The following is a 19914-nucleotide window of genomic DNA, read 5'->3' on the forward strand; positions in this document are numbered from 1 at the left end:
AACTAAGGTCAAATCTTGCAAGCTGTTCTGAATTTAAAGTTGATTTAGACAAGAGTTTATCCTCATTTAGTATATATTGTTGGAATAAACATTTTAGCCGAGCGACATCTGCGTCACGTCAAACAAATAACCTTTAAAAAAAAAAAAGGCGGGTGTTTTTGGCGGGAGAAACATTGGATCGCGATTATCATTTTGACTGTGTAGTGAGATTATTGATGGTTATTTGTCTTGTAGATTAAATGTTTTTATTTCTTTTGTGGTAGATTGATTGTTATTGTAAATTAAAGGTAATTGTCGTAGAGGTTAGCCTATTTGTTTTTTTTTTCTTTTAGTAATTCCTACTTCTGGTTCTAAAAATATATAAGACATATTTATTGATTTCCATACATGACATACCTACATACGAGTATATATTGTGTTTCAGTAAAAGTAAAAAATCAAATGTATATCTATATATACAAAAACGAAATACCGCTCGCTGATTAATCACGAAATCTCAGAAACTATAACACGTACAAACTTGTAATTTGGCAGGTAAGTTCCTTATAGGGTGTAGACATCCGGATTTTACGAAACTCCGTCCCTAAGGGGGTAAAACTGTGTTTGGAAGTTTGTGTTTTACTAATTTCGCGCGGACAAAGCTGCAGTTTCAGCTAGATTTATATAGTCCACTATTCATTTCGTTTCTGAAAGTTTCTTGAAGAATACTCTTTCCGAATTCGTGATCAAACATCACATTCAAGTTAATTCTGTAAAATTATCTTTTAAGAATGTTTGTTCTTAATATAATTTGATTGGTTTTTGGACTCGTATTAATGTCGCTAATATATCACTGTTCCACTGCTGGGTAAAAGCCTCCACTATTTTTTTTGAGGATAATGTTCAGAGTTTCCTCCAAAACGCTGCACCAATGCAGGTTCGTGGATACACGTGACAGATTCTCATCGAACACATGTAGGTTTCCTCACGATGTTTTCCTTATCGAGCACGAGATGATTATAAATACAAGTTATGCACATGAATTCAATGGTCTTTGCTCCGGGTATGAACTCAGAATCATTTGTTAAGTCAGTCTGCCAAATGTGCATCGTGAGATGTTACGTCCCTTGTACCTGTAGTTACACTGGCTCACTCACTCTTCAAACTGTAACAAAAATACTAAGTATTGCTGCTTGGTGGTAGAATACATGACGTGTGGATGGTAGCTTCTACCTACTCACCAAGTAAATTTTTCATCAGGTAAACTGGCCACGCATTGGGGACTCCCCATTCGTTGTACGTTTTTATGGACGATCTTACCATCAGTTGGACCTTCTGGTTCTTTGTCACCTTTGCTATAAAAAAATCAATGTGGAAAATTTCTTTAATACAAAGGGTTTAGCTACAATATACGTATATGTCGCATCCGGTCATACAGATACTTAACGGAACGAAACGCGCGCCTACGGTTGTGAATTTGACTTCTGTGTAGTTCGGTGCTAACTTCAGCGCGCTTTCGACAGAGTCGTGAAGGCGTCGCTCGTGTCGAGGCAGATCACTTACTGCAACGCATTCGCCGAGTGAGGTCACGGAACTGTCCTACCGTTGAAGTGCTGAGTGTTATCATTCTTATTTTGATTACTTTGTGTTTTAACCTAATAGTGTAATTAAATATTAACTAAGTGATCTTTGTATTCTTTTCACGATTAACCACTGTACGCCCACACGATGAACAATAATAGGGACAATAGATCTGATGTCCCTCTGACATATATATATAATTAGAATTAAATTAGAGAATAGACCGGTGTTACCACAGATTCAGAGTAGGCTTGATGATTGGCCGCATGTTCATTGCAGAGTAAGAAAATCGACCGTCATTTTTATACCTACTCATACCTACTTAGATATATCATTGTTTAAATAAAACGGAGACATACAATATTTTAATAAATCACATAACTATATCCTACAAATATTTTAGTATCTCAATTGATTCTCTCCGTTTATATTAAAATATTTATTTTGATTGATAATATGAGTTTTATTTTGACTCGAATTCGGAATTGTAATAAATGTCGGTACCAGCCATTCGTTTGCTCGATACCGAGCAAGAAAGATGTGCCGGAAAATTAATAATTATTATATAAAATTAGTATAATAATAGTCTTTAATTGTAATTCAAAATCTAGCTGAAATAGGGTGCAGTATTTTTTATGTATGATTTTCACAGGATCGACGATAATCTAGGCGCACCTGTATAGATACGCATTTGGCGCGCTTTAATATTCGACTAGGATCGACTTAGCCGCAAGGGCCCGAGAAATCGTGGACGACCTTTTTTTCGTAGCAAGCGTAAGTATGGCCGAGGGCCAAACGATATGCGTAGAGCACTGGTTATACAGCCAGGGAGGCAAATTACTCTAGACCTTGGCTCGGCGACCCCCCAAAATCTGGTTTTTGATTAGGTGGTAGGTGGTAGCTGAGTAGGTATTAACCACTCTGTTTGCAAAGCCCTACCAATTAATAATAAAGAAAAACATCACAACACTCACAACGGAATAGTTGCATTTGTATACACAGACATCTCGAATTATACAGCAAAAGGCAAATAGAGCGTAAGGAGCATTATAATGAGACAAAAAAAGCAAATACGAAATAACAAGTGAAATTGACAGCTCTCTTGACGTATTAACAAAAAGTCGCGACGTTTCATACCATTGCAAATATGTATTCGCTTTTTGAATTTGTATTCGCTTTTGTTGCTTCACAATAATCTTCCTAGCGCTACTAATGCCTTTTATTTAATGTGATAAATGAACAACAAACCTGATGGTGATCAATGGCTTACATCGTCAATGCGCCACCAACCATGGGAAGTAGGATGTTATGTACCTTGTGCCTGGAACACTGGTTCAATCACCCAAAACGGCACAACAATACTAAGTATTGCTGTCTGGTGGTAGAATGTCTGGTGAATGGGTGTTAACCACCCAAACCGGAATTCACGAAGTCCCCAAGTAAACTCGTGAAATAAAAATGATATACGTTGATATACATATCTCATATAAATTCCTGACATTTTGCTAGCGCTAGCGGTGAGTGTCGAGTTCGTACTTTAAGAATAACTTAATTCAAACTTGACTTAACTTAAAGCATTTATTTCTTACAACTTATAATGACAATGTTAAAGACAAGCAAGTAATCATTAGTAAAATCACTTAAATTAACTTCAATTTCTGAATTATATATTAAAAATTATGAATTGTCTAAAGTTTTCCGAAATTTCCGAAACTATGGCCATACGACAGACTCAATCCAATCTATATAGTTCGATACCCTGGTATAGAAACCTGGTGATCCAGGAATACCGCACCATTTTCCACTACTTATGATACCATTTATCAAATACATGCATTTTATCTCCGGGTGTTTTATTTGGATTGGACCCCCACTGTCGCCCTGAAAAATAAATTGTTTAATTAGTTGATTCTAAAGATATGAATTTAACCCTTTCAAGTCCTGTGTAACATTTGATTAAAACTTATTCAGACAGGGAAGCTCATCATGGAATAGAAAGGAGAAATGGTCCAGTGGTTAGAACGCGTGTATCTTGACTGATTGCGGTTTCATCCACCCAGCAGAACCAGTGAATTTTCATGTACTTAATTTGTGTTTGTATGAAAACATCGCGAGGAAACCAGAATTTGGGAATCTCAATGGAATTTTGCCACATATGTATCCAGCGTTAATAAGCTCCAAGCCTTCTCTCCACAACAAAAAGTGGGTATTAATATTTTCGGGTAAGGTCTGATGTTATTACAGATTACACATACAAGATGTATAATATCGTAGTTTTACAAACTATACATTAGGTTCAAAATTCAAATGGATTCCAATTTTAATTACAGGCACAAGGGACATAACATCTTAGTTACTAAGATTGGTGGCGCAACTTCCATGTCTTCTAGTACTTCTAGTATGGTCTATTCGATTATATTATATTAAATTTAAAAAAGACAAACCTGACAAGAATCTCTGCTCATGTATCTATGTCCATAACATATTTGTTTCGTAGGGTCATATCCGCTCGGCATGTTGCGGATCGCATGGATTTCGCTCTGCGCTCGGCATTCTTCGTTAGTGAACTTTTCGAGAGTCACCTGAAATATACGAAACGAAAGCTGGTATCTGCTGCAATATAGGTAAGATTAATTCGGACCTTAGTATTTACCAATTCTTCGAAGCTGAAGATACACCCTAGGTCAATAAAAAGATACATATTGATAAATTCTATCAAGTAATAATCTGTAGAAGACCGAAGTTTTTAGTTGGTACCATTTTTTTTCGCCTGCTAATCGCCTTTAAGCGTGTTGTACACATAAAGTGGGCGGGCATATGCAGGACCTGGCGGTGCTGAGTGTACCGCCCACGAATAAACCAGATGTACCCATTTCGTAACTTCGAGTGGCGTCTAGAAATCGCTGGATTACTTTGAACGGCTTATGCGGGCCTCCTATGGCGAGTTTCCGAGTTATGTCGCTTGCTCCGATCTTTTTTGGCTTACTGGGTCAGCGAAAGCACTCATCTCTTGTTCTCGTTCCACAGTCTCATTCTCCGCGTAGCAGAAGGAGACCAATTTCTAATACCTCTCGGTAACGAGCATAGTAGCATCACACTCGGGAGCTAGAGATTTCCACCGATAATTACCGCCAAGGAATGATACTGGGGTTCCTATGCGGCACACGCCATCAAGGTGTGGAATGACGTGTCCACGGCCGGAACTGAACCCAGGACCTTTAGATCTTTTTGGTTTATACCACTAAACTAAAAACTTACTTTCTGTAGTGTATCAGGATTAGTATCTCGCTTAAACTGAGTAGTACCCCATCCGGTAGCGAAGACTTCGGTATCATTAATGGGACTGCCATCATGGAGGCACGCTGGTACAGCGAATTGGCTCAGATGCATACTGAAAAATAATGCAATATTTTAAATACATGCGAGCCAACAAAAGGCGGTAGTATTAACTATTATAATTATTAAATAATACTCAAATATGAATGAATACACATAAAGAAAAATTAAAGGAACATCTCTGAGACGAACCTAAATGAAAGTTTTATGAAGTAAGGGAATAATAAATTACATCAGAAAAGTTTAGACCGCATATTGTACATGCTAGCTTAGTAGTCAGAATACATACGACAGCAATATCTGTGCAGTGGAGACCACTTACTGTCAGGTGGCCCATTTGCTCGTCCGCCTACCGATGCCATAAAATATATATATATACTATCCAGCCGCTCCGCTCCGTAAGGCTAGGCTGTTAATTCAATGGCTAATTAAGCCAACGACATACTTTATATAGGTCGCATCCGGTCTATCGTACAGACACTCAACGGAACGAAAACCGCGCCTACGGTTGTGAATTTGACTTCGGTGTAGTTCGGTGCTAACTTCAGCGCGCTTTCGACAGAGTCGTGAAGGCGTCGCTCGGGTCGAGGCAGATCACTTACTGCAACGCATTCGCCGAGTGAGGTCACGGAACTGTCCTACCGTTGAAGTGCTGAGTGTTATCATTCTTATTTTGATTACTTTGTGTTTTAACCTAATAGTGTAATTAAATATTAACTAAGTGATCTTTGTATTCTTTTCACGATTACCCACTGTAGCCCACACGATGAACAATAATAGGGACAATAGATCTGATGTCCCTCCGACATATCCGTTTGAGGTGATCTTACCTTCTGTCCGTCTCAATGAGAGCAATGTCATCATAAACCCTAGTTGGATTGTAGCTTGGATGTTTGTAAATCTCCTTGACACTGTACTCGGTCAACTCGGTGATCTCTTCTGATTGTCTCAAAAAACCAATTCGTACTTTTGTCACTGCACCGCTGTGAAATTAATTTTTGGTATAGAATTCAGTTGGTTGTATTGAATCAACTTATACGATGACAGGGCTCTGTGCAAGCCTGTGTAAGTATACACATTCATTAGATATTTTAACGTTAAACATCGATATATATTTACTTGGTGGCAGGGATTTGTGCAAGCCCGTCTGGATAGGTACCACCAACTCATCAGATATTCTACTGCCAAATAACAGTACTCTGTATTTTTGTGTTCCGGTTAGAAGGGTGAGTGAGCCAGTGTAATCACAGGCACAAGGGACATAACATCTTAGTTCCGGAGGTTAGCGGCGCATAGGTGACGTAAGGAATGGTTAATATTTCTTACAGCGCCTTTGTCTATGGGCGGTGGTGACCATCAGGTGGCACATATGCTCGTCCGCCAACCAATGCGATAAAAAAAACATATATTACATGGGTCGAGAAGCTTCAACAGTAAGACTTAGAACATTAAGAAGAGGAGTGGGGAGGAATGGAGATAATTAAATTTTCATCACAGCGAAGTGTGCGCTTATAAGTCTCCCTTAGCTTGATTCGCTCCTTGAGGTAGAAGGGAGTCGCTGGATTAAAAAAAATAATAAACGATAGATAGATAAACGTAATATCTTCTACCTACCTGAGTCTGCTGTGTGTGCAATGTCCAGCTGTCAGAACGAATCGATCACTGATCAATACTCCCGCGCATTTATACTGGACGTTATTCTTTCCATATCCGAGATGAGCCTAGACGTATTAAACGTACAAATTGAATTAAAAACAAAAATCGCTTTAATATATTGTAGTGAAGTCACACAAAATATATTTATACAAACAAAAAAATAGCACGCAGGTGTTAACCTAGCTTTATAACGGATCAGTTAATCCACGCAACTGCATCTGCTACAAAGTGTTTACGTTGACATAACAGATAAATTTTGATGAAACTGACTTCAATGATTCTTTACTATAACATAACATAACATAACATAATCAGCCTGTAAATTTCCCACTGCTGGGCTAAGGCCTCCTCTCCCGTTGAGGAGAAGGTATGGAGCATATTCCACCACGCTGCTCAAATGCGGGTTGGTGGAATACACATGTGGCAGAATTTCGTTGAAATTAGACACATGCAGGTTTCCTCACGATGTTTGCCTTCACCGCCGAGCACGAGATGAATTATAAACACAAATTAAGCACATGAAAATTCAGTGGTGCCTGCCTGGGTTTGAACCCGAAATCATCGGTTAAGATGCACGCGTTCTAACCTCTGGGCCATCTCGGCTCTTCTTTACTATAGACACTAAAAATAATCTTCTAAATCGCATAAAAATCGAAAATTTCAATAGTTTCTTTACCATGTGCGGGAATTCCCCTTGATAAGAATCCGTTCCTCCAATGATCAAACTCTCCGGCTTCCAGTTGCAGTTCTGCGCGCGAACTTTCCCCGCGTTCGGCGTCAGACTATACTGACACGGGTATACCAACATATCCTGATACTCCAGACACTCTGAAAAACGAAACCTGAATCTTTATTCTTGGTATTGTCATAGGTACATTATTTTGTAGCGTCCTAGTTTATAACACAAGGGGGGCGAGGGGGTATAGGTAAGTTTTGTCAATTTTCTTTACTATGACGTCGTGTATGTAAAAGTTCATGATGAACAGGTTAAGCCCCTCCAACCTTGGGAACTAAAATGATATGTCTCTTATATGGACCCTCACCCTTCACAGACAATACTAACCTAACAGGACAGTACCTACCCAGTACCTTCGCAGTCGGGTTTGCACATAGCTTTACCACCAGGAATATGAAGACCAATCATCGCAGATTCAAACAGGACAAGCAATGATTGTCGTGAGCTTAATCTGTGGTTGTGATACGTGCTCAGCGAGGTAGGAAATCACGAGGAACAGTTTTATCAGACGTATACTACCACGAGAAGTGTTTAGGCAAAAAGTATGGGTTGATTGGCCTTTTTCAAGTCGATATTATTCTGGATATTTCCAAGCTTTTTCTTAAATGCTACATGAATTAGTACCTCTTTCTCTTATTTGATACAGTCCATTTTTATAGCAAGAAAAATTTGATTATCCATCATTATCTCCAATCGCCGAGATGGCCCAGTGGTTAGAACGCTTGCATCTTAACCGATGATTGCGGGTTCAAACCCAGGCAAACACCACTGAATTTAATGTGCTTAATTTGTGTTTATAATTCATCTCGTGCTCGGCAGTGAAGGAAAACATCGTGAGGAAAACTGCATGTTTCTAATTTCAACGAAATTCTGCCACATGTGAATCCACCAATCGGCATTGGAGCAGCAAAGGGAGAGGAGGCCTTAGCCCAGCAGTAGGAAATTCACAGGCTGGTAATGTATGTAAAAATCTCCAATCGAGGGAACCCCTCAACAGTCAATAGCATGACCCCAAAAAATAAATTATGAATAATTTTAACTTTTTCTGCAGTTCTATTTTTAAATTTTGGTCCTTTTCTTTATGATTAATGGACAATCCCGACATTTTAGTTTAGTTTAATCTAAAAAGTTTGCTTATCAAAAATATCAATTCGAAACACAACAATAAAATACAATACTTACTTTGTAGCGATTTTCTCATCGGCAGAGTTATGTTAGATGACAGCGATTCGCAGGTCTCCTTATAGACTGGTGTTAACATTTTACGATTCCTCGTACTGTCTCTGAAAAAATACTCTGATGTATATCTAATCATAGCAATCAATCATATATTTAAAAAAAAAACCCGGACAAATGCGATTGAGACTCGTGTACTGAAGGTACCGTATCACAAGAAATAGTTACAATATATCAACGAATCTTTGGTTTTCGGTATTATTTCTATTGTGGTGTTACAAGATGCTTCTTGCCAAATATCATGTTCCAGGTCAACGGGAAGATTTATTTCTATTGTGGTGTTATTAATATCGTGATTCCAGGTCGAGCGAAAGTAGAATGTGCGTTTCGCAAATCAAAATATACTTTATTCAAGTAGGCTCTTGCAAGTCACCACCGGCAGGAATGTAAATTCTCATCATCATGGACTCATTGGTTATGACCAGTATCATAGATTAGTAAATTCAAAAAATATATGAATACTTATTGGTAATTCGACGTATTCCCGTTAGGAGGTAATAGGGGTGATTATATGCGATAATTCTAACCCCCATAAGCATGATGCAAAAGTGAACCATTTTTGAATTATCACGTTTTTTAGATTTTCTTCAAAATAAATAAAAAAAGCAACTTGAACTTGGTGAGCCATCTATATAATGAATGTTTACTTTTTTAATTGACGAAGACACATTACTAATTTCAATAGGAATATCCCGTTGACTAAAATAACATCAAATTGACCAGGAGTCATTGTGGTTGAACCATGTTTTTGTTACTGGTATTTGATTTTATCTCCTCATGAAATGTGTCATTATTTGTTTGCCACTAAACTGTCCGATTGAAAGCCCCAGTCTATTGTCTAGATATCAAATCCTAGGTTCAAATTCTAGATCGGAATTTACCGCCGAAAGATTCTCAGTAACAGCAACGGTGTGGTATTTGGGTATGAGTGCAGATCCTGTAAAGGGGACCCTTTCGAGTCGTCTCGGATTCGCCGTCCCATCGGACTATGAGAATGACAGAATAGAGAGTCCACCTGTGCTTGCTCATAATATGTGCTGTGTAGTTGACTGGCCTCCCTTGAGATTGGCCGACGTGGCCCAATCTCTCATTAGATCAACTACATTAAATTAGATTATATCTGTATTTAATAACAGACCCAATGAAATTAACATGATTTAAGAATAATTACGTGATAAGAAATAATGCAAGCCCGTCTGGGCAGGTACCACCCACTCATCAGATATTCTAACGCCAAACAGCAGTACTCAGTATTGTTGTGTTGCGGTTTGAAGAGAAGAAGAGAAGATGTTGGTGGCGCATTGGTGATGTAAGGAATGGAAAAGAATTTTAGGAAGGAAAACATTTATGAAGGAAAGGAATTTTAATTTGTATAATGGCAGATCTCCACATCTATCAGGGTAGTATATTAAGGGGGTCGTATGGAGGATTAACGGTTTTTCCTTAAGTGGTGATTACTGCTAGTTCACTCTACTTTAAGTCGCGTTAAAGAACTTCGTTCCAATCACTACATAGTATAAAACAAAGTTGCTTCCCGCTGTCTGTCTGTCCCTGTACATGCTTAGATCTTTAAAACTACGCAACGAATTTTGATGCGGTTTTTTAAATGATGGTGTGATTTAAGAGGAAAGTTTATACGTATAATACATGCACAATTTAGAAGAGAAACACTGATAATTTTAGAGCTTTCTAATATGATGTAAAAAACACATTTTTGCGCTTCATTTTGCAATGAATACTGGCTAAACCTCACGAGATACATAGATCAAAATAATTTTATGTCTATCTCTTAGGACTGACATTTTTACGAGAAATAATGGCTTATTTACGAAGCTATTTCAAGGAATACAGCATTTATCCAATTAAGTACCTTAAATACATTGTGCATTTAATATAGATCAATATAGCCCTTTACAGCGTGTAATTTAAATGAATATTTTCGAAGATATCACAGATTTAAAACGAAGGGACATGGCGGTTTGTATTGTCTAATGACAAAAAAGCTGTGAACGTTGTAAGACATTCTGTAGTATATTTAGTAATGGCATTGCACCCGTGCGAAGCCGGGTCGTGTCGCTAGTAATTTATTAATCATATATAAAATTTTACTTACATTTTTGGAGCCATAACCATTTGCAGTTTCTGCTCTTCGCAGCAAACTATCAGGTTAACTTTGTCACAGAGCTTAAATAAAACCGTAGTCTAATTAATAATCAAATTGACCATTATCAACTAGTTTCATAGAGATCACTCAGGAAGGCGAGCCCCTGTACAGTAACCAAGCCCGTCTGGGAAAGTACCGTTCACTCATCAGATATTCTGCAGCCAAACACTAGTACTCAGTATTCTTGTCTTTGGTTTGAAGGGTGAGTGAGCCATTATAACCACAGTCACAAGGGGCGTAACATCTCAGTTCCCAATGTTGGTGGCGCAATGGCGATGTAAGGAATGATTGATATTTCTTATAGCGCCATTGTCTATTGACACTTTTGAAAAAATTGGAAAAAGTGAGTTAAATACGTAATAAGCTTCCTTAAGCAACCACTTGGTGCAATAACCGTAACACATAGTTTCCGTAAGATGGCGTGAATGTCATTATGGTTTTGGCGCGAATCACGGCGACACTTGGAGAATGCCAAAGTTTTAAATGCATCTCCTGAAAAATTGCGTTTTCGCAAACTATCGAGCGTTGACGGTCTCGCACCGGGGGTGCGAATTATGCTACTTTTGTACCCAATAACTGACGACCACCACGGTACGCCACTCCGAGGTCCCGGGTTCGATTCCCGGCCGAGTCGATGTAGAAAAAGTTCATTAGTTTTCTATGTTGTCTTCGGTCTGGGTGTTTGTGGTACCGTCGTTACTTCTGATTTTGCATAACACAAGTGCTTTAGCTACTTACATTCGGATCAGAGTAATGTATGTGATGTAGTCCAATATTTATTTATTTATCTGATCCTAAAGCCTAGCTCTAGACGAAGGAAACACCAAATGTTCACTAGACCCGTTATTTTATACATAACATGATGTGATTCAAAAGCCTGGCTCCAGACGAAGGAACTCCTCGAATGTGCGTTGAACGTAATTTTATACATAAATCTTTTTTAAAATATTTTTTATTGTTTAACTTACGGGCGGTACAATCATCTGCTTTATTTGTTTGATAGCAGACTCACATTCCCGCACCCCTTTGCAAATCCCGGGCATGCCATTAGGGGTCGTACATTCGTCACCTAAAATCATTTTAAAATATTACAATCATCTATAGATAAAATAGAATCTGACCGTCTGTTTATAATATTCAAATAAACGCTTTTTACTAAATGCATATGTATGTACACGCGGTAGATATACCAAAATGACATGTTTTCGTCTGTATGTTTGTTCCGGCTAATCTCTTGAACTTCTGGACCGATTTTGAAGGGACTTTCACTGGGAGATAGCTGATGCAACAAGGAGTAACTTAGGCTACATCGATGTTGCCAAATTCAAAAGCGCATGTAATCGCGAGGACATTTAGTTTTTAATAAAACATTATTTTAATCTTAACTGATTATTATTACCGGTTCAAAACCAATTCTGAAATTGCATATGCTTGATTTGAGTGGAGGAAAACGTCGTGAGGAATCTGCATGTTAAAATTGACTTTACTCTGTCACGTAAGAGAACTTCGTTCCAAGGCAAAATTTGGTATAAATATTGATCTACAAAGTAAAAATTAGTAATTTTTAATCAATTGTTATATAAATAATAGCAACAGCCAAAATTCCCACTACTGGGCTAAGGCCTTCTCTCCTTTATTTTTGAGGAGAAGGTTCAGAGCTCATTCCACGTCGCTGCTCCAATGCGGATTGGTGAAATCAAATGTTGCAGAATTTCGTTGAAATTACACACATGCAGGTTTCCTCACGATGTTTTTCTTCCTCATGATGAATTATAAACACATATTAAGCACATGGATTGGAACTTAAAATCATCGTTTAAGATGTACGTGTTCTAACCACTGGGCCTGGGATTTTGTCTAACTAACTTAGTGTTAAAGTTACCTGTTTTCAGTCCGTGTATGGCCACGAATAGTCCAATAAATAAAACGAACATCGTTTGATCTCCTCCTTCCAGATTAAGCTGCCTGCAAATACACCCAAATCTTATGAATGCGAACAAATCCGTACAAACAACTCATTGACGCGTTTCGTTTGTTTTATTTCTAAATAATATTATTGTCTATGTTTTCATGTGTGGTTTTGCGATTAAACACAATCAATTAGTCATAGTATATACGAATACTAGCTGAAATTTGCCGCTTTACACGCGCGTTTATAAAAACAATCTTCCGATCCCCGTTTTACACCCATAGGGTTGGAGTTTCGTAAAATCCGTTCTCAGCGGATGTCTACACCCTATAAGGAATCGATCTGTCAAATTTCAAGTTTGTACGCGTTATAGTTTCTGAGATTTCGTGCTTTATCTGTGAGTGGTAGTTCGCTTATGTGTATATAGATGAATTATTAACACAAACGTAATTCTGTCCGTCTGTCTGTTACTCTTCCATAACCATACAACAGGATTCGATGGAAACTGATATCAAGCAATTTTACCAACTATTTCTCATTCAATATAACCTCACGCTGTCGTAGGGCGTTATGCAATTCCGTAGGTACCACCCACTCATCAGATATTCTACCGCCAAACAACAGTACTCAGCATTGATGTGTTACGCATTGAAGGGTTAGTCAGCCAATGTGGTGGTGATAACTATTTACGCTCAGTTGAACGATTCGCCAGTCTGCCTAACTATTTCTAATCGAAACTTTCTCCTGGTTGGCGAATTACAGCATAATTGTAACGAATTATGAAAATGAACTTAGACAGATCATCAATGACAGTCCTAGGCTATTGCTCGTTCAAGACAAATGACTCGACCATACTTATTTCAAAAAAGAGTAACTCAGTTTCTTGTCGGTTCTTCTAGGTAGAATCTACTTTCCGAAACGGTAAGCTTTTCATTTAAGTCATATAATATGAAAATTAATAAAATCAAATCTTTTTTAAAAATACGTTCATTAAAATGGCATATTATTCAATATAAGATTATACTGATGATATAAAAGCGTGGAGTTAATACTTGTCGACTTCCAGGCAGGAGACATGACATACATATATAATTGTATTTAACTAACATGACTGTATTTTAAATGTTAAAAAAGTGTAACTACTGAGTTTCATGGCGGTTCTTCTCGGTAGAATCTATGTATATTTCGAACTTGTCAAGGTCTACTTGAATAAGGTTTATTTTGATTTTGATCAAGAGTGTCAGAATTAATCATTTATTCAGAATCAAACAAATCAAAATTAAAAATAGTTACATTACATACATACATACATTAGTCGCCTGTAAATTTCCCACTGCTGGGCTAAGGCCTCCCCTCCCTTTGAGGAGAAGGTTTCGAGCATATTCCACCACGCTGCTCCAATGCGGGTTGGTTGAAATAGTACACTCACTATCCAAAAAACCACCTCCGTACTTCCGGTTGACATTTAATTCAACTTGTCAATCGGAATAGAGCTCCAAAAATGCCAGTACTATATTTTTTCTGTCGAGACCCTATATATATCGGAGCGAACTAAACGTTAGCGCGATTCAGAAATCAGCTCCTTCATACAAATCAAATTTAAATTACATTCATATTCGAAAATTAAAAAAAATAATAATACGTACCATCGATTACTACTAATTGCGTGGTCGTTGAAACCGGCTGATCGATCTTAATCGTATCTTCAAACGCACTTGAACTCACTCACTCACTCACTTCTAACACACAATTATTCGTATTAAATTAAATATATATAAATATTCAAATTATATATTAAAGCTGTTCAACCTTAATAACATATGTGTTTATTGCACCGAGGCTATATCCTGAAATGCTTTACAAACGACTAACCAGTGATGTGCTCGTGAATAACTATAAAATAGTCGATAGTTATTCACGATAATATATTAAATAATTGACATTTTTGCTTTGCTTTATCTGTTAGTTAGTGACGAGGTCGTGACATAACCTTTCGCGAATCATCACTATATTGTATAAAACAAAGTCGCTTCCCGCTGTCTGTCTGTCCATCTCAGATCATTAAAGCTACGCAACGGATCTTGATGCGGTTTTTTTAAATAGATAGAGTTGCTCAAGAGGAAGGAGGAGGTTTATATGTATAATACATGCACAATATAGTAGAGGAACATTGATAATTTTAGAGATTTCTAATGTGATGTCGGAAATAAACACATATTTTGACGCTTACATTGCAAACGCTGACTGAACCCTACGAGATAGATTAAAATAATGTACTACAGTATTATACACATTAAAAATGTCTACGAAAAGTCCGCAATGGTATCTCTATCTCTTAGGAATAACCCACAAAAACCATTTTTTATCCTTTACTTTTTACGAGATATAATGGTTTATTTACGAAAATATTTTAAGCAGTACAGCGTTAATCCTTATCCAAGTAAGTATTTTAAATTCATGTACATTTAACTGCGTTTTATATAGATCAATACGGCCCTTTACAGCATGTAATTTAAATGGATATTTTCGAAGATATTACAGATTTAAAACGCAGAGACATAGCGGTTTGTATTGTCTAATGACAAAAAAGCTGTGAACGTTGTAAGACATTCCGTAGTATATTTAGTATCAGCATTGCACCCGTGCGAAGCCGGGGCGGGTCGCTAGTTTGATATAAATAGTTAATGTTTATATGTTTGTGTATCGGAAATGATTTAATATAATAAATATTATAATATCTTAGCTCCCAAGGTTGGTGGTGCATGGTAGACGGTCGGAATAGTGTCGAGAGCGTATCATTACAGCTATATGTTGGTTAAATTAATGCCCTGATTTACAAAGCTGTTTAAATTCCACCCGTAGCTCGTAGCTGGACGCTAGTACATATATAGTATATTCAAGATACAAGACCACGTATTCTGAGTGTTGCTAGCAAGCAATATTTCGGTAAACAATTATTATCAGTTACGAACAGTTATTTTTGACGCTGATGAGATAATCGATTACCCGGATTTGAAGGGTGAGTGAGCCAGTGTTAAAGGCACGAGGATATATCATCTTAGTTTCCAAGGTTGGTGGCGGTTTGGTTATGTAAGAAATCATTAATATTTCATACGGCAGCAATTTCTATAGGCAGTGCCACATACCATCAGGTGGTCTATATCATTTACCCCACCTACCTTTATTATAAATGGAGGTTCTATCAAATGAAAATTTTACAAAATGAAGCTTGGTACATTATAAATTATAAAAAAAAGTACGTGTAATTATGTAAACTCTATTCCAACCATAACAGGAGAAAAGCCAAATAAACAATATTTGACAGCGAATTGACGCGACATCATCGGTCGAGAGCTCGATTAATCTATGATATTCACTATGGATCTGCGAAAAAATGGCGTTTTGAACGTCGACGAAACTGTAATCGGAATTTTGGAAGTGAAATTAAAGTGAAATTAAGTAGTTTAGTGTAATAGTGTTGTATTATAAATAAAGATATATTAATCATAAACTCTCAGTAGTGCTCAATATAGCTGAGTTATTAGCGAATCGCATGAAATACGTGAATCTAAGGTTTGTTTATCTTTATTCCTACTTCCATTGGAATAAGCTATACGCGTTAAATAAGACGAGGCGTGAAGTTGTCTATTTCGAGCGACTTGATACTTGATTGGCGGTTTAGTGAGCAACTTCATGCTGTAGTTTTCTTGTCTGCGCGCGCATCATAAAAAGTCACTCTCAACATTTTAAATAATACGCCAAATCAAATATAACTTCAAAAATTATTTTTATCTCTTAGTTTAATAGATAATATAATTACAGAACATTAATTAATTACTTTATTAAAGTAAGTTTAAGTGTCTATATACAATTTTTAGATTGAAGTAAAAACATTAAAACAAAAATTATCCTTTTTATCCGGCTAGGAAAGTTGAAATTCACGGCGTTTCTCTTCTATAATACGTATGTATAATAGGTATGAACCTTCCTCTTGAATCGCTATGTTTATTGATGAAAACTGCATTAAAATCCGTCGCGTAGTTTAAAAGATCCAAGCGTACAGACGGGAAGCGACTTTGTTTTATACTATATAAAGGTAAACATATTAATGCAAAGTATCTAATTGCAAATCTATATGCAATTGAAAATAAATAATAATTGAGAACCGGTATCGATTATAAGGCGAAATCAAAATAATTGCTTCAGAACTAGTATCATTGTTATTAAGACATTAGGCTGCTTAGACATTTAGCGTTTAAAAAACGCCCGGAATAAAAAGCTATCAAAACCGCTTTGGATTAATTTTCGAAGCAATCGCTGTCATTAGGGTTATTCTGTGAGAGGGAACTCGAAAATCACTACAAAAAACGAGCGTGATGTGTCAGAACGTGTATGATAAACGTGTCAAAATGACGTATAAACGTAAGTCGGATGTCAAAATTTCACCAGTGATATGGGATGTGAATTCCTATAGAATCACAGTGCTATTGCTTACAGACAGAAAGTACTAGATGTGAAACTTGACCTTTTAAGACTAAATTGCATCCAGCATTAACAATAGTTACTTAAATTACGATTAATAAAAATTACCTGTCATTAAATTGATGACCCGTGGTCCGCCATCTTGTTTATTTATACGGAAAAGAGTGTCAACTGGAATTGAAAGCGCTCTTGTGAAGCGTCGTTTCCCGCGCACCGCCTATGCGACGAATGCCAGTGTAACTACAAGGGACATAAAATCAAAATATACTTTATTCAAGTAGGCTTTTAAAATCACTTTTGAATCGTCATTTAACAAACTATTTAAAGTAAAGCTGCCACCGGTTCCGAATGTAGATTCTACCTAGAAGAACCGGCAAGAAACTCAGTAGTTACTGTTTTTCGACATCTAAAAATACAGTCATGTTAGTTAAATACAATTATATATGTATGTTATGTATAACATCTTAGTTCCCAAGGGTGGTGGCACATTGGTGATGTAATCAATGGTTAATATTAACATTAATGGTAATTATGGTGATGATAATAAAGGTAGTCAATGGGCAATTAGACCACCTGATGGTAAGTGATCACCACTGCCCATAGGCAATGGCCTTTGGGGCACACTTACCATCAGGTGGTCCATTTGCTCGTCCGCCTAACTATATCATAAATGTATATAACGGGGCGCGGTTACTTTGGTTGTTGATTTGGATAATTAATGAATCGAGTAGTTGGCAATGATGTTTGATGGCTGATTTACTTTTAAGAGCGGGTCGCCCCGAATGGAGTTGTAAGTGTCATGGCGACGCGAGCCGTTACGTTTTGACAAGCGACTCGAATGCGACGGTTGCTCGCGAACCCATTTGCTCTTAATCGAGATGAATCATTGTAATCCTTTGATATTTCTGGTGTACGATTATTGAATCAATTAATACAGTGATTAGACGATATTAAATACGTTTTATTTTGTGAATATCTCCATTGCACGCCCACATAGTCTTCCGAATGTCGGATCAATCCCCGAACCGAACTGTTCGACATCCTGCTCCTCCGACATATACATATATACATATATTCTTACAGAGCCAATGTACCTATTTGCCCATTAACTACCTTTATTATAAAAGCAAAAAAGGATAAATATAAATTTATAAAACGCCAAGTTTGAATTCAACCTTAATAGTCATAACTCCAGGTCAATAGATTCCATCAAGAAATATTATTTATACGAGGATTTATTTACTTGCAGTTCAATCATTTAAAAATCGTTTTAATAATTATAAATATACTAGGAAATCGCCCTGGGCTCGCACGGGTGCAACGGTTTGCAATTTTGGGTGCAAATCGGAAATTGTTTGATAACAGTTCTTTGTGCATCTGCGCATCAAGCGCCATCAATGGGAACTAAGATATTATTTGCCTGTACACTGGCTCACTCACCCTTCAAACCGGAACACAATAATACTGAGATATGTTCTTTAGCGGTAGAATATCTGATGTGTGGGTGATGGTACGTAGCCAGACGGGCTGCACAAAGCCCTGCCAACAAGTAAGTGGATGTTCGAGTTATGAATGTAATTTATCTCAAAGATTATAAAGATATTCTTCTAGTATATTTAGTACTAGCAACCCGCCCCGGATTTGCACGGGTGCAATTCTGATACTAAATATACTGCAGAATGTCTTAAAAGTAAAGGATAAAAATTGTTATTGTGGGTTATCCTTAAGAGATAGACATATACCATTGCGGACTTTTTTGAACATCTTTTTAAGGTGTACAATACTGTAGTACATTATTTTGATCTATCTCGTAGGGTTCAGCCAGCGTTTGCGATGTGAGCGCAAAAATTGTGTTCATTTACGACATAACTTCAGAAACCTCTAAAAATATCAGTGTTTCTGTACTATGTTATGCATGTATTATACATATAAACCTTCCACTTGAATCAATCTATCTTTAAAAAAAAAATGCATCAAAATCCGTTGTGTAATTTTAAAGATCTAAGCATACACAGGGACAGACCCGCTGTCTGTCTGTAAGCGACTTTGTTTTATACTGTGTAATGATCAGCATTGCACGCGTGCGAAGTCGGGGCGGGTCGCTGGTTGGAATATAAAACGAATTTGTAAACGTTCAAGGTTAGTCTCAGTCAAACTACCAATCAAAAAGCTATAAATACTTTAGTCTTGAATGCTTAACATAGATACGTTTGCCTCTGTAAAATAAACGAATGAGGCGCACGCGAAACTTGAATTTATTCAAAAGATTTTTTAACAATTTCGAAACCGATGACAGGTTTCTTTTGATTTAATTTCATTGTAAACTGCAAGTCACTCGTCTACATTTGGCGCTTAAACGATAGATCCTCATTTAAATGCTATATTAAAAGTAAAATAGTATACATCAGTTCGGTTAGAATTGGAGTTTGTCGATAGTAATTTACTTTAATTTTGTTTACGTTTTTTCTTATACAGCTGTAGTACCGCTCTATAACCGAGCAGTAACTTTTTCCGTTCTCTAAAATTAATTATTTGTTAAATCGTAACAATTCAGTAAATTGCAATCAAGAATCCTCTTTAATTTTCTGCACATACGGCTTGAGCTCTTCAAAATGAAACCATAACCGATGTTTTACGTGCAGCTATCGTCCCGTAATTACTGGGACAAAAGTCGGCTTACGCTATGAATATATGACACTAGCGACCAGCCCCGGCTTCGCACGGGTGCGATACTGATACTAAATATACTACAGAATGTCTTACAACGATTTGTTGTTCAGTTTTTCAGTCATTAGACAATACAAACCGCTATGTACCTGCGTTTTAAATTTATAA

The 19914-nt window shown here is 37.1% G+C and overlaps 2 protein-coding genes across 2 annotated transcripts in view; one reads left to right on the forward strand and one right to left on the reverse strand.

Annotated features, from left to right (window-relative positions):
- Window positions 1-3093: 3093 nt before the first annotated feature.
- LOC113399279 (serine protease snake-like) lies at window positions 3094-14278 on the reverse strand. Its single transcript, XM_026638374.2, has 11 exons — window positions 14244-14278; window positions 12571-12653; window positions 11657-11757; window positions 10638-10708; window positions 8471-8571; window positions 7229-7380; window positions 6511-6617; window positions 5727-5879; window positions 4819-4951; window positions 4005-4142; window positions 3094-3441 (listed from the first exon to the last, which is right to left on the reverse strand). Exons 2-11 carry the CDS (start codon window positions 12620-12622, stop codon window positions 3274-3276), a joined length of 1176 nt encoding a protein of 391 aa, XP_026494159.2. The 5' UTR covers window positions 12623-12653; window positions 14244-14278; the 3' UTR covers window positions 3094-3273.
- LOC113403541 (cardioactive peptide) overlaps window positions 4055-19914 on the forward strand; it is a 43579-nt gene continuing 27719 nt past the window's right edge. Inside the window, exon 1 of the mRNA XM_064219879.1 lies at window positions 4055-4184. The gene's annotated coding sequence lies outside the window, so the exon portion shown is untranslated. The remainder of the gene's footprint in view (window positions 4185-19914) is intronic.

The sequence above is a fragment of the Vanessa tameamea genome, chromosome 29, assembly GCF_037043105.1.
Source record: "Vanessa tameamea isolate UH-Manoa-2023 chromosome 29, ilVanTame1 primary haplotype, whole genome shotgun sequence".
NCBI lineage: Eukaryota > Metazoa > Arthropoda > Insecta > Lepidoptera > Nymphalidae > Vanessa > Vanessa tameamea.

Excerpts from the sequence above, each read along its gene's own strand:
- LOC113399279 (XM_026638374.2), bottom strand. The coding sequence starts at position 12,622 with ATGTTCGTTTTATTTATTGGACTATTCGTGGCCATACACGGACTGAAA. Across the intron at positions 6,618-7,228 it reads AAGGGGAATTCCCGCACATG|GCTCATCTCGGATATGGAAA; the intron begins GTAAAGAAACTA and ends TAATACGTCTAG. Across the intron at positions 3,442-4,004 it reads TGAGCAGAGATTCTTGTCAG|GGCGACAGTGGGGGTCCAAT; the intron begins GTTTGTCTTTTT and ends TTTATTTTTCAG.